Source organism: Triturus cristatus, chromosome 7 (assembly GCF_964204655.1).
Source record: "Triturus cristatus chromosome 7, aTriCri1.1, whole genome shotgun sequence".
In the NCBI taxonomy this organism is placed as follows: domain Eukaryota; kingdom Metazoa; phylum Chordata; class Amphibia; order Caudata; family Salamandridae; genus Triturus; species Triturus cristatus.
Window position 1 is genome coordinate 1609658 of NC_140590.1, and position 14090 is coordinate 1623747.

The 14090-nt window shown below is 48.3% G+C and overlaps 1 protein-coding gene across 4 annotated transcripts in view; it reads right to left on the reverse strand.

Annotated features, from left to right (window-relative positions):
- LOC146808659 (putative ATP-dependent RNA helicase DDX6) overlaps window positions 1–14090 on the reverse strand; it is a 271143-nt gene that overhangs the window by 169588 nt on the left and 87465 nt on the right. For all 4 annotated transcript variants that reach the window (XM_085615455.1, XM_085615452.1, XM_085615453.1 and 1 more), the window contains one exon: window positions 733–882. In XM_085615455.1, the coding sequence (XP_085471581.1) occupies window positions 733–882 (150 nt within the window). The remainder of the gene's footprint in view (window positions 1–732; window positions 883–14090) is intronic.

The window sequence follows — 14090 nt, forward strand, 5'->3', positions numbered from 1 at the left end:
AACCATTTCAAATCACTGATCATAAACGGAAGAGCAGCCTGACGAGAGCTACATCTTCTTCCCACTGCAATGGTGACTTGTTTTAATGTAATAATCGAAGGAACATTCCCAGGAACTTCCCAGCTTTGCCCAATTACACATGGGATTTTCCATGTCGTCAACAGTTTGTTGCAACTCCCATCCTCCCCCCTCCCCCCAGACTATTCAGCCACTTTACGAAAAAGCATTGCACTACATTGAGAGATTTTTTATTTCTTCTGTTTGTTAGGCATCTTGCTGTAAAATCTAGTACAAGTTGGAAAAATAAACACTTTTGAAAAGCTGGGAGCTAGAGGTAGACTAGGTAAATAACCACCAGGCAGTCCTGGTGTTTAGCTCTGCAGGCGATAGAACTTTGAAGGGTTAAACTCCAAAAATAATGTAGAAGTAAAGAAGTCAAAAGAAACAACACTGGTTACTACTTTCTATTGCGGAATCCTTTGACCACCTTCCAAGCTGCTATACTATGGGATGAGAAGCCTGAAGCTCCACTATATTCAGGTACCTCCCAGCGTAACAGCAGGGGCATCCCGGGGGCATGGCCACCCAAATATCTTGCCTGCAGGAGAACAACCCTTTTATCAAGACACAAACCCCCACACGCCCATAAACATTTGATTCAAGGGTAATGGAAGTTGCTAGCTGGGGAGGAGGGGAGGAGATAAACTCTGGGTGTGATTTTAACCATCTTACCAGTCTCGTCCAATCGAAGGATGTCATCTCGAAGGTTAGTGCCACCTGTGGATGCCATGACTTTGACCTCTCCGACCATGTGCTTGCTGAGCTGGATACAGATCTGACTCACTTGCAGAGCCAGCTCTCGAGTGGGCACCAGGACAAGAGCTTCAGATAGACAACAGTGTTACGCTCGACTTTATTCTGCTGCATGTGAAGTGTTCAAATAACAGTAATAGTTGGTTTCCAAACAGACAGTGAAGATTCATTGGTATTCATTAGCCAATATTCAAACAAATACTTCTAAAATATCTGTCAAGAGGAACGATTACAAACAAATCACTGGTAGAGAACAACCTTTATCATATACTATCAACCCATATATGTACAAAAATAATCTGCATTATTGGCAATGCAACCAACACAAACTATTCATCTTCACTCCGCACTCTAAGATTACCCGGACTAAGCGGGTTTTAATTAAGATGAAGTTCCCTAACTCGTACGTTACCCCTGGTGCATCCTGCATCCTTTCAGAGACTCATGGTCACAAATAATTGTGGAAATGGTTTTATTTCATCATATTCTTTCAACGAGACGACAATGACAGGAGGGCTACTGCAAGGTTCCGCTCACGATAAACTTTTGGGAAGGCTACAGTTACAAGAGTCTCAGACCACTGAGCTGTTAATTTTTTTAATCTAAGAGCTTGATTTAACACTTTAGTAATGTAAGCGTTGTAAATAACAGCTTTTACTATCCAATTCATCAAAAAGTATCCGTAATCACCATGAAAGTATTGAAAGCAGAGTCGGCCTCGCTGGCACTCCTCTTAGTGCTTCAGCTCACTGCAGACGTCAGTGGAGAGCAGTAACTCACAGGGCCAACCTGTTGGTATACGTATGTTGCAAACACTAATGATTCCTAGGGCATTTGTAATGCTCTTCCATGGAGAAAGAGGTCTAATGCAGACTTTGCTGTGGTTGGTAAATCCGATCAGATTGATAGCTAAGTTTCTGCCATGCCTTTTGAGAGAGAAGTAAAGAACATCCCTCTATCACAGAGTTTGTGTTTTGTTGAGAATATATTATCTGGGAAGAGAGAATCTGTAGTTGCGCAAGGTCTCTTACGAATGAGGTCAGGAAAGAGTTTACCTAATTAATCTGAGAGTCGAAGGTTGGCCATTGTGGATCATTGTTTGAACTTTTACAATACTAGTTTCCTACTGTTTATGCAATTTTTATTTGTTTTTGACAACAAGCTGCTTCTGCAACAATATTCTTGTACCTGGTCCTGTGTTATTTAAAGTTCAATGCTAGGGCGGGCGTGGGTTCGAGATTATTCCCGCAGGGGAAAAAAAAAAAAAAAAAAAAAAGAGTTCCAAAGTAACCATCAATAGCAAGTTGCAACAAAAAACATCCAGCCCTTCAGATTAAAAACTGTTAAAGGTCACCTGAATAATTAATGGTTAAGGTGTCAACAACGGGAAGTTGTTTCTTTGAAACGTCCAACATCAGACAAGTCAAGACAACGAGCAGTGTGCTGAGCAGGGAAACATGCACATATCAAAAATGTCAGTCAATATCTGGATAGAAACTCAAAAATGTCTATTTGAGTGTCGCCCCAACACTGCCCTCTGCTGCTAAATTAACAGCCTGAACCAATACAGAATCCAGTCACACTGGATCCAGCGCCAGAGCAGCATGCACTCACTGCACACCCTCAGAACAGGATGGCACTGTGTTGAGTTGTATTATGTCAAGAACTACACTCTATTGCCTTCCGGAGTGAGAATCTCACTCCTTTGACATGGTTAGCCCCCACTTTTTGCCTGATCTTTGATGTGGTTTTGAGTATAGTGAACAGTATAGTGAACAGGGTCCCTGCCAATCAGGTCCTCGGTGCCATTGCTTCTCCCCTAAAGCTATTCCACAATTGGCTATTGTTAGAGTCGGGGATCTCTGGTTGGCGCAAGGTTGCCCTTGTGTCAAGCAGGAACCCTCTTCTCCACGTCAGGGCGCAGGATAACCCCTCGCGAATGACCCTTGCTCACCCTCTAGGTGCGTGGCGTGAGCAGCCAAGGCGATTCCTCAGGCGTTGTTGGTTAAGCACTTACAATCATACACACAGTAAATACATCAATCCCCCCAGAAACGGACACCAGACTTGGATATATCTAAAAATACGCTTCTTTATGTAAAAATAGGTATATATATCTCAGCAGACTTATCACAAGACCAATAACGTTTTCGCTATGCCACCAGGTTGTAAAGCGGGCAAATGTTCGTTGTTCGTAGCTTCAAATGGATACTTTGTAGTCTCTTGCAAATGTTACTTGTGGTTCCAGTACTCACAGAGATCGACTCGGGGAAATAAGGCGTTGCGGGCCCCGAGCCCGATGCTGGAACTTCCTTAGTGATGTGGAGAGTCGGCACAGGTCGGTGCGACTCTCAGCTTAAGAAGTGTTCTTGGGTCCTCAATCAGCAGGTGTGGGCAAGTAGGCAGGCGCAGCCAGCGACCCTTTAGCACGGCGGTGCAGGAGGGTCTCCACAGCGGGGGCGGCGCGGCCTGAGATGTCCGGGGATAGCGAAGCGGGGTCGCAGGGCACGGTCAGTGCAGCTGGATGACCCGGCGTAGATCACAGTCGTCGGACGGCTTCCGGCGGGAGGGGTGATAGCGCGGTCAGCGCGCTCCAGTAGCAGGCGGTGACAGGGATGCAGGCGGCCTGGCCCGGGGACAAAGAGCGGCTCGGGACGGAGCGGGGCTCTCACGGGTTTGAGGCAGGCGAGCTTCTGAGTGTCACGGCCCTAGGAGGGGCGGAGAGGGGCGCAGTCTCTTTTCCAGCGGGATGCACACACGGCTCGAATTGGAGGATGAGCAAGAAGCACAGAGAACCCACTGGTCCTGGGGTTCAGTTCAGGGGGCAAGCTCAGATCAAGCCCTTGGAGAATGTTCAAGCACAAAGTAGCAAAGTCTTTTCAGTAAGTCTCTTCCTCTCCTTTCTCAGCAAGGCAAGCAGCAGGCCAGCTCCTCCGGCGTCTTCTTCTCCTTCTAGTCGGGCAGAGGTTCTTTGTGGTAAACAGGATTCTGATTTCTTAGGAGCCAGGCTCCTACTTTTATACCATGATTCTTTTGTTCTTTAGCGCCAGGAGGCCTAGGCCTGGCTCAGTCCAGTTCTGGAGCACTTTGTTATGGTGACTCTGCTCTTTCCTTTCAGCAGCAGGGCAGAGACATCAGCCGCCCCACAGGGGGCGGCGCCGGCTTTGTGGTGGCAGAGCACAGGGCTATTCAAGAGTCAAGGTGTACTCCTCCCACCCACCCAGGTGTCACCTCTCTACCCACCACCTGGCAGCCAACCTGTCTCTGGGGGATCCCCCCCACCCTGCTCCTTACTGTTGCCAGGCAGAACACACACACACAGCAGAGGCGGACTGAGATGGTCAGGTCAGTAAATACTAACTTTCTAAAAGTAGCATTTACAAACCCAGGATATTAAAATAAACTTGACTACAAGAAGTATTTTATTATTCTGAGTTCAGGCATACTAAACTTGACACTACTACCATGCTCTCTGAGTCCACTGGGGTCACAGCGTTGGCGTGATCCCGGCAGCCCAGTCTGGCCTATGGAGAGCAGGTAGCCTTCAATAGTGAAGAACGAAAATGGCTGTAATTCACTACTAAGACATGCCACACACATCAGGGCATGTCCTACCTTATGCCTACAATGCACCCTGCCCGTGGGCCTACCAGAGGGGTGGCTAATATGTAGGTAAGGGAAGGTTCAGGGACTGGCAAGTGGGGGCACTTGCGCAGTCAGCGCGACGGTCCCGGACCGCGCACAGGGTCTGCGGTGGCAGACCCTAGACACACTTTACAAGGCCGCTTCCGTGGGTGGCGCAACCAGCGCTGCAAGCCCACCAGCAGCATTGGCATCCACAAGCCCTGGTGCACTTTACTGGGGACTGACAGTGAATCCAATAAACCAATCATGGACATCAATTACAGGTACACTTTACCTCGGGAGCACTTGCACTGCGGCACGGATTAGCCGTGGCGCAGTGCCCTGAGCGGACAACACCAGCAAAACAATCGAGGCACACCATCAAAAAGTGGAAGGGAAACTCACGCCAAGGTGCCAGGTCTAACAGCTATTCAGTCCCCCTGTAAGTCCCTAGTAAACACTACCTGGGTACCTAGGGCACTGAGACTGAAGAGGGTCCCCTAGCATGCATGGCCTGGTGCAGACAAAACGACAGTCAACAGTGCACACTGCCTGTGTGCCATGCCAACTGCCACTGCCTAAGGTATAGGTAAGTCACCCCTCTAGCCTTACAGCCCTAACTCAGGGTGCCTATAACACATATGTATACATATCTGCATGAGCAGATAAGCCTCTACAATATTTAAGTCCTTTCTTGTATATTGTATGTGCCAGGGAAGCCATTGAGTGTAAGTGGGCAGGAAACTCCACAACTCAAGTACCGCAGCAAAATTTGGAACCAAACTACCCCTCTCAATACACACACACACACACTGATGCCATTGTGGGCTTTATTGAACCATGTACTCAGAGGGCACCTTAGAGGTGCCCCATAAAACCTACCGACCCTGGTGTGGTCACACACTGGCTGTAGGCAGCCTGCCACCACCAGATATGTTTCTGGACCCCTGGGTCAAGAGCCTCTGCTCTCTTGGACCAGAAACCAAGAACATCCTGGGCGGAGGTGTAACACCTCCTCCCACAGGATGGGCACAGTGCTAGTGTGAAGCTTCAAAGGCCTTCAGCCTTTGTAATGCAACCCCCAGCCTCCGTTGATAGCAGCAGATGTAACCACCCAGTTTACACCCCCACTGTGGGCGGGATAACCTGTGGGAAAACCTAGGAAGAATAGGAGATGTGTCCACCTGTAGAAATGTGCCCTTTTTTGCTTGGTTACTGTGAGAAAGTGCCATCTTTCTTGCATGGTATGCCCACACTTTTTGCTGAAATGCTGAATGTACTTTGAGTGTGCCCTGGACCCCTGCCAATCAGGTACCCAGGGCCTATGTTCCTTCCCTAAAACCTAAAACCCAAATTGACAAACCCTGGCCACATGTCAGCCCCTAATAAATGGTACCCTAGGTACCCAGGGCCTTGTGACCAAGGAAGGCCTATAAGGGCTGCAGCACTTATTGTGCCACCCTTAGAGGACCTGTACCCCAACACAAACACACTGCCCTTGCAGGCTGAGTGTCTGGGTACACGACAAAACAGTCGACATGGCACACATCCCTGTGTACCATGCCCACAACATACACTGCCATGGCATACATCAGCCACCCCTCTAGCTGGGTGCCCTATGCCAGTGGTGTGGGCACAGGCGCATGAGCCCTGTGCCCCTACAGTACCCAGAGCCATTCCTGGGCACTGTAAGTGCAGTGCTGCCTTTTAACAGTATATGGTGCTGGGAGCTCGTCAAACACGAACTCCACAGCACCATGATGGCTCCACTGAAGACTGAGAAGTTTGGTATCAAACTTCTCAACACATTAAACCCGCACTGATGCCAGTGCAGGATTTAATGTACAATGCACGACAGAGGGCATCTTAGAGATGGCCCCTGAACCCCACCTACAATCCACATCTGGTCTGAGGAGCTGCCTAGGTTGCCACATGTGAGAAAGTGGCTCTGTATATACTGTTCCCTAATAGGTACAGGGTGTACAGAGTCCACAGTCCCCCAGAGGCTGATAGAGGTCAAAGTTAGGTATGATCTTACTCTCAAAAGTGGTAGCTTGGTCGAGCAGTAAGGCAGTACCAGAGGACAGTGTAAAGCATTTATTGTACACACTCAGTCAGCAAATGGTCTCACACACTCAATAACTGAACTCTAGGCCAATGGTTTATATATATAAAATATATGCTTGTTTTATTTTTAGAACCACAAAGGGGATAAAAATATACTTTCTCAGAATGAGAGGTTGCATATAAATACTTTTTGTCTTAAGCAATGAATTTTTGTAAACGGTCACAGTTGGTTGCAATAAACAATCCTATTTCCTAAACATCACAATGCATTGAGCTCAATGGTACATTCAGGTTATTTGTAATAAATTACTTTTCAGATTACTTTTGGAATTCCAGGTCTGGCTCCTAGAACCAGCCTTGGGTCAGTATTCAGAATCAAGTGATGAAAGTCGACTTAGTAACTGTAATGATTTTTAAATAATATTTAGCTATTTCAAAAGTTAGCACTTAGAAAATATTTCACAGAAAACATTCAATAGATCTCTATGGCAAGAAATTCACATTGCAGGTAGAGTACTTTATCGTTACTTTAGTTATCCAGGACTGGGTGCCTAGACCCAGGACTGGGGTCCTTATCAAAAACAGGTAAGTAATTTCGTTTGCAGAAATGGTACGATTTTAAAAGAATATTTCAAATTTGCAAAAATAGACACTTAGAAGAAATTTCACAGAAAAGCAGACAATGGTTTCCTATGGGAGAAAAATGAGTTAGAGGTAAGTATAGTTGTAAGCACTGGGAGCTCACCCAGGAACAGGTGAGTAAATTCGTTTTTGTCACTTGGCTGATTTTTGGTGAATTTTTACAGTTTTGAAAAGTTCACACTTAGAAGATTTTTGAAGAAAAAGCCAGTCAATGTTACCCTATGAGGAAAATGAAGTTAGCGGTTTAAGGGTAAGTACTCGACTGGCAGAGTTGAAATCCCGGGCATAGACTCAGGGGTCCCCCAGTGTCAGGTAGGTACAGTTGGTTCACCCTCAGCGGTTTCAGGACGGCCGGGTGCAGAGTGAGTTAGGCCCAATGCTATCCTATGAGGGATAGGGGGGCCTTGGTTGGTGGCTGCTGTCTGGCAAGCCACGCGTCTGTGGGAGCTGGGCTCCTGGTCACTTACTCAGGGCAAGTGGGGAAGTAAGTTAGTGTAGAGAGTGCACTGCCAGGGCCACTCGGGCGGCTGGGTGCAGGGTGCTTTTGAGCCTTCGGGCGCTCAATGGAAATCAATGGGAATGTTCCGGTTTGGAAAAAGGCTGCAGGCTCGGGGACGAGGATGTTTCCGGTGCCACCACCACTTCGAGGGGTAAGTTGGGTAGTTGTAGGTTAGGTGGGTACCCCGGGACTGGGCACAGGGGGCCGCAGGGCGCCGGGTGCAGGGGTGCCTTTTGACGTCGGGAATCTTACCCTCTGGTTGATCGCGGCTGGGGTGGCACTCGGTTCTGAGGCTGCAGGCTTCGTCCAGGATGTCGAGGGGGGTCCTTGGGTGCCGGACTCGGGGTCACAGTCGCCGTGGGGTCGTCCTCAGGGTCTTTGTCCACTCCGGCACTGGCCAGGCTTGGCTGGTGCAGAGTGTGTTGGGTCCGCGGTTCCGGGCTGCTGCCAGGAGTTAGGAATAGGTTTCTCGAGTAGAGCCTCTACTCATGGGAGTCCCAGGGAATCAGAGTTCAAAGGTAGCCAGGTCCTCCGGGGTTTTTGAGGTTGCTGGCCACAAGAGATGCCGCGCTGGAGCAGGAGCAGGTTCGAGGGTCGACAGGCCGGTAGGGCTGGGGCCAAAGCAGTTGGTGTCTTCCTCTTTTTAGCAGCTGCAGGGCAGGTCTTTTTTTTCTTCTTGCTCTTCTTGTAGGTTTCTATCTGGAATCTGGGGAAGGAAGGTTCAGGGGGCCCCTAAATACTAGATTTAGGGGCGTTACAGGTAGGTGAAGGCCAGGGACCAATGGGTCCTTGTCCTGGGGTGGGTACACCCCCTATCCTGCCTCTCTCCTGTGGGAGGGGGGCAGTAGCCTAATCCTGATAGGGTAGGGCCTCCCATCTTCAAGATGGCGAGAGCCTGGAGATGTGCTTCACCTCGCCTCCCCCACCTGAGGGGTGGGGTGGGCAGGCTGGCACATCCCCTGTCCTTGTATGGGGTTTCCAGCCAAGCTTCCCACCAGAGTGGGGGGTTGCAGTGGCCTGGGGAAACTCCAACTGGCGGCATGCCTTTAAACTTCCCTTTGCTCATCCTGGGGGAGGAGATTTCTCACCTCACCCAGGATGTGCATTGTTGCAGGCCCGGGAGAGCAGGGGCTCTCCCACCCAGGGGTCCAGCAACGTGTCTGCTGTGTGGCAGCCTGGGCAGCCTCAGAGCAGATGTGGATTGTAGGTTAGCTGTAAGGGGGCATCTCTAAGATGCCCTCTGGGGTGCTTAGTACATTAAATCCCAAACTGGCATCAGTGTGGGTTTAATGTGCTGAGAAGTTTGATACCAAACTTCCCAGTCTTCAGTGTTGCCATTATGGTGCTGTGGAGCTCGTGTTTGACGAGCTCTCAGCACCATGTACTTGTAAATGGCAGCACTGTACTTACAGTGCCCATGAATGGACCTGGGTACTGTAGGGGCACAGGGCTCCTGCTCCTGTGCCCACACCATAGGCATAAGGCACCCAGCCAGAGGGGTGGGTGACATATGCCTTGGCAGTGTAGGAGATGGGCATGGCACACAGAGATGTGTGCCATGTCGACTCTTTGTTTTGTCCTGCACCCAGACACTCAGCCTGCAAAGGCAGTGTGTGTGTGTAAGGGTACAGGGCCTCTAAGGGTGGCACAATGAGTGCTGCAGCCCTTAGAGGCCTTCCCTGGTCACAAGGCCCTGGGTACCTAGGGTACCATTTACTAGGGGCTGACATGTGGCCAGGGTTTGCCAATTGGGAGTTTGTATTTTAGGGAAGCAACACAGGTCCTGGGCACCTGATTGGCAGGAGCCCAGGGCACAACAAGGAAAAGTGCATCAGCTATTAGGCAAAAAAGGGGGGGGTTACTGCAACAGAAACCCACTTTCTCACACCACACAGCAGACATGTTGCTGGACAGGGAGGAAGATGGCGGCCGCGGCGCGGGCTGTGTAAGCAGCTCTGCTCCTTGCCCTGATTATCGGAGAAGGACAGGATTTAATTGTCTTTCCCTTGAGGAAATCTACGACTATGACCGGAGAAAATGAAGGTCGACTCGGCGGTTTGAATCAATGAAAGAACGCTTTTGCAGCTGAAACGCTCATATTTGGCTCGCTTCCTTTTGCTGTTATTTAAATATCAGGAGCCTTTCGAATGCTGAGCGGTGTCTTCTTTACCGCTTTTGCTACCAGCGTATACAACGTCTGGAAGGCGTTTACCGGACGGAGTTGGAGAGAAGCTTTGGTTCGCTTACCGGCTATTCGTGCTTGGGGAGTCCGGAGTGTTGCCAATAGATACGGCAGACCTCTTCAATGTAAAATGCCGCCGAAAGCTGCAACACGGAGCGCAAAAGTCCAAGCAGCCGTTACGGAGGATTCCTCAACTGGTGTAATCAGCGAAGCGGCAGGTGGAATGGCTTTTGCCGGGCTAAGCCAAGACTCGATTATTGTGCCTCAGAAGAGAGGAGAGCGAGGCGGGAAGGAGAGAACCCGCACAGGGAAGCATGGAACGAGAACACTGCCAGAATTATTCGGGAAACAGCCTGTTAAGAGAGATACTGTGTTGCAGTCCGAGCAGGTAGGGGAGCTTGGGCTTGATCTATCTGACATTAGCAACACTGTTTCTAGCAGTCTCTCTCCCCTCCCAGAGTGTGCTGCACTGTTTTCTCCTAACCTTTCAAATTTAACCATAATAGCTGAACAGCCACTGAAAGAAATCAAGTCTGTACTTAATTCTGACAGGGGTATTCTGGGAGATGTAGTACGGGAAATTCCGTTGCCTGATGAATCAATCGGTAAACCTGCTGACCTGATATTACAATCAGGTTTATCTGGATCAAGCAAAGGTTTTACTACAAGCTAGCGCTGGTTCTCTAAAGGCTGCCGACAATTTTTTTTCTTTATCAGATTTCTCGTCGGACGAAAGTTGCAAAGATTGGTCTGAAAACGAAGCAGATAACAGCACGGAGGACGAAGCTGATTTGAGCAAAGACTCTCCTAATGCTCCGATAATCACTGTGAAAAAAGCTAAGAAAGGAAAAGAGCGATCTGGTAACTGCAATGGGCAATTTTCTAGCAGCGATATGCTTAGTGGTCTGACGTCTTCAGAACATACGAAGGTTGGGCCGGTGTCGGATGTCATTCCGAGGCTTGATAAAGAAAATGATTTTACTATACAATCATTAAGTCAGGTGATCACGCTGTCAACGATTTATAATACTATGTTGGAACATAGAGCCGAGCCGAGATCAAATCAGAGAATGTTCGCATGCAAGCCACTTGTCGGAAGGTGCAAAATTCAGTGCGGCGAATAATTAAGATTTGCTCTGATACGGCTCTTAGGATGACTGAAGCAGAGTCAAGGATCTCTACATTAGAAGATACTGTGGCTGCGCAGAGAACGGAGTTGAGTTCCATCAGAGAACATAAGGATGATATAGTCTTTAAACTGGCAGAACTGGAAAAATCAAGCTCGAAGGAAGAATCTCCGTATTTTAGGTATTCCGGAGAAAAAAAGAAGGAACTGATGCTCGGAAGTTTGTGTGTGATTTGTTTGTAGAGGTTTTTCCGGAATGGACTTTATGGGACTGGTCTATAGAGATTCAGAGAGCTCATATGATTCCTTTTAATGTTAGAAAAGCTAGGTAGGGAGAGGAAGAGAAACCACGTGCTATTTTGGTTCGTTTTAATAATTTTTTGGCTAGAGAAGCAGTGTTTGGCCTTGCCAGACCTGATAAAAAGAGGGTGGCAAAAGATTGCAATTTTTTTGTTAGACCTGATTTTTGCAAGGAGACGGTGTCGAGGCGTTGGCACTTGCGTCAATAAATATCTGGATTTCAAGAGAAAGGTGCCTCTGTATACTTGCAAAATCCTGCCAAGCTTAAGGTCATGATTAAGGGCCAAACAAAGGTTTTCTTTTCAGAAATTGCTGCCAAAGAATTCTTTCATTCTTTGTAATTGGGACCGAATACATAAGGGGCTCAATCTAAAGAGAGATCTGTATAAACGCGCTTTAATAAGTCTGAATTTTTTGTAATCAGGGGAGGGAGGGTGGTAGTTCATCTTTATTAGGGCTGGTTTGTCCCTATGCCTCATATGGTGGATTGGGTGGGCGGGGTGGGTTGGATGGGGTGGGTGGTTGGTTTAAGGTCTAGGGGTTGGGGCGAGTGGAGGGTGATGGGTAAGGGGTGTTTGGGGGGTGAAAAATAATCGACAGCCTGGATATATGATTTTGTTGATCTTGTAAGCATAACCTTTTATGTTAAGACTGTACAAACACATGAACAATGCATTATTTCAGTTATTTTAGCTATTCTTTTCCAAAAGATGAGTGACTTTCGGAATACTATCTTTGTAATATGGCTAGGAAATTAAAAATATGCACGCTCAATATTTGTGGGCTAAATGACGTGAAAAAGAGAGACGTGTTTGCTAAATTCATTAAGATTATAAATTTTGATATACTTTGCGTACAAGAAACTCATGTTGCTTGGGCCAAAAGGGGATGTTTGAGAAAACTTGGATTAGAATTGGTTGCATGCTCCAAACAGACAGGGGTGAAGAGAGGGGTTGCCATTCTTATGAGACGGGGTTTAGGTGTATGTGTTAAATTTGCAGAAGATAAATGGGGGCGCTGGGTGATTAGCTGATTTCAGATTGGACAACTCAGATTTACAGTATGTAATGTATATGGGTCCAATTTGGATGATGCAGAACTTATGCACTTTCTCAATTTGGAATTAGCTCAATGGCCACAACCCCTAGTTCTATGTGGAGATATGAATATTCATTTGGATGCTAATTTAAATGTAAGGATGACTTCTTTATATAATGGTAGGAAGCCACGTGTATTTACAGCGTTAAGGGACCTAATTATAGACCATGGTCTATTTGATGCTTGGAATGCAATTCATGGAGATGATTTAGGGTATACTTTTTACTCAGCTCCTCATAACAAATTTGTGAGATTAGATTATTTTTTTGTTTCATTACAATATTTAGGGAAACTTGAGCTAGATATTTTGCCGAAACTCATATCTGACCACAACCCCTTAGTTCTTGAATTTATAATTGAACCACAATTAGAGGTAGGAAAACATCCATGGTCTTTTGAACGGAGTTTGCTTTTGGACGAGGAATATTGTCAATTTATGCTCAAAGTTATACAGGAGTTTTTTTCTTTTAATAAAGGAACCGCATCTATTCAAACTATATGGGATGCGTTTAAAGCCATAGTTCGGGGGGAAACCCTCAGTTTTTCTTTATCACGACGTAAAAAACTGATTGCCAAATACAAAAATGATTTCAAGATGGTTATGGTAGCCGAACAAACTGGCTGAGGCAATTAGGTCTGGTGGGGATTCAGAATTGGCTCAAAGGGAACTTACTGTCAACAGGGCTAGAGTATATTCTAATATAGCGGATAAAATAGCTCTAAAATATAAACAATTTAAGGAGCAAGTATATGAATTTGGTGAGAAAACTGGAAAAGTATTGGCTAAAAGACTAAGGCAAAAAACTGCTTTTAATGATATAGTCAAAATTATGGATGCTAATGGAGTTATTCAAGAAACAAGGGAGGGGGGGGGAGGAGCCAGGATGGCGACCGGAGCAGACGCTTGAGCGCCCGGCTCCGCCGGCCCTTGGCCTCGGACTATCATCCTGATTCCTATCCTCGCCGATTTTCGAGGTGCAACGTGCGCGACGACGCGCTGACCGCGCCGCCGCTTTCCCGGAGTCTGAGTCCGCCCGGATACCGGAGTTCTTGGTGCCTTTGTTCTCCGCGCTGGACCCCTGCTCTATTGTGGCCTTGGCCGGCCCCCTGGAAGCTCCGCAGTCACTGGACCCCCGGCGCAAATCTGAGCCCCGCGGCCCCGATCCCGCCTCACACCACGGATTGTCGCCAGATGAGCCGGGGGAGAGACGCCCGGACACCTCCTTCACCTTTCACCTGACGGGCTGGAGCTATAGGGTAAGCCCCGGTGTGGCGGGTCTCCTGCTTCGCTCTGTGGCCCGCGCTGTGGAAGGCTGCGGACCCCCTTCTTCCATTGCCTAGTCGGCTGCAAAGAGAGTCCGAGGGAGGGGAAGCGACTGTTGGCTTTCACCTGTGGCGGCGCAGACCGGCGTGGAATTGCCTCCTTGTTACGACCCCCCCCCTGGCCACTGTACCGTTCAGCGGTAAAACATGGCGTTGATTGCCTGCTCGCTGCTGGGGGGCGATGCTCCGGTCTCGCCCGCTGCCCGCTTCGCCCTCCCTCTACCAGACTCCAGCTCCACAGTGCCGTCCCGGATTGCTGCCGATGTGGGGGCGCAGCTTCCGCTGACATGCGGCTCCGTTCTGGCTGCCCTGCGGGACCTTCGTCTGCAATTGTGTGTTGGCTTGCAAACGCTGAGTGAGCGGTTCGACTCCATACTGTCGGCTGCGGGTCGTGAGCGCCCCGTTTGTTCTCAACA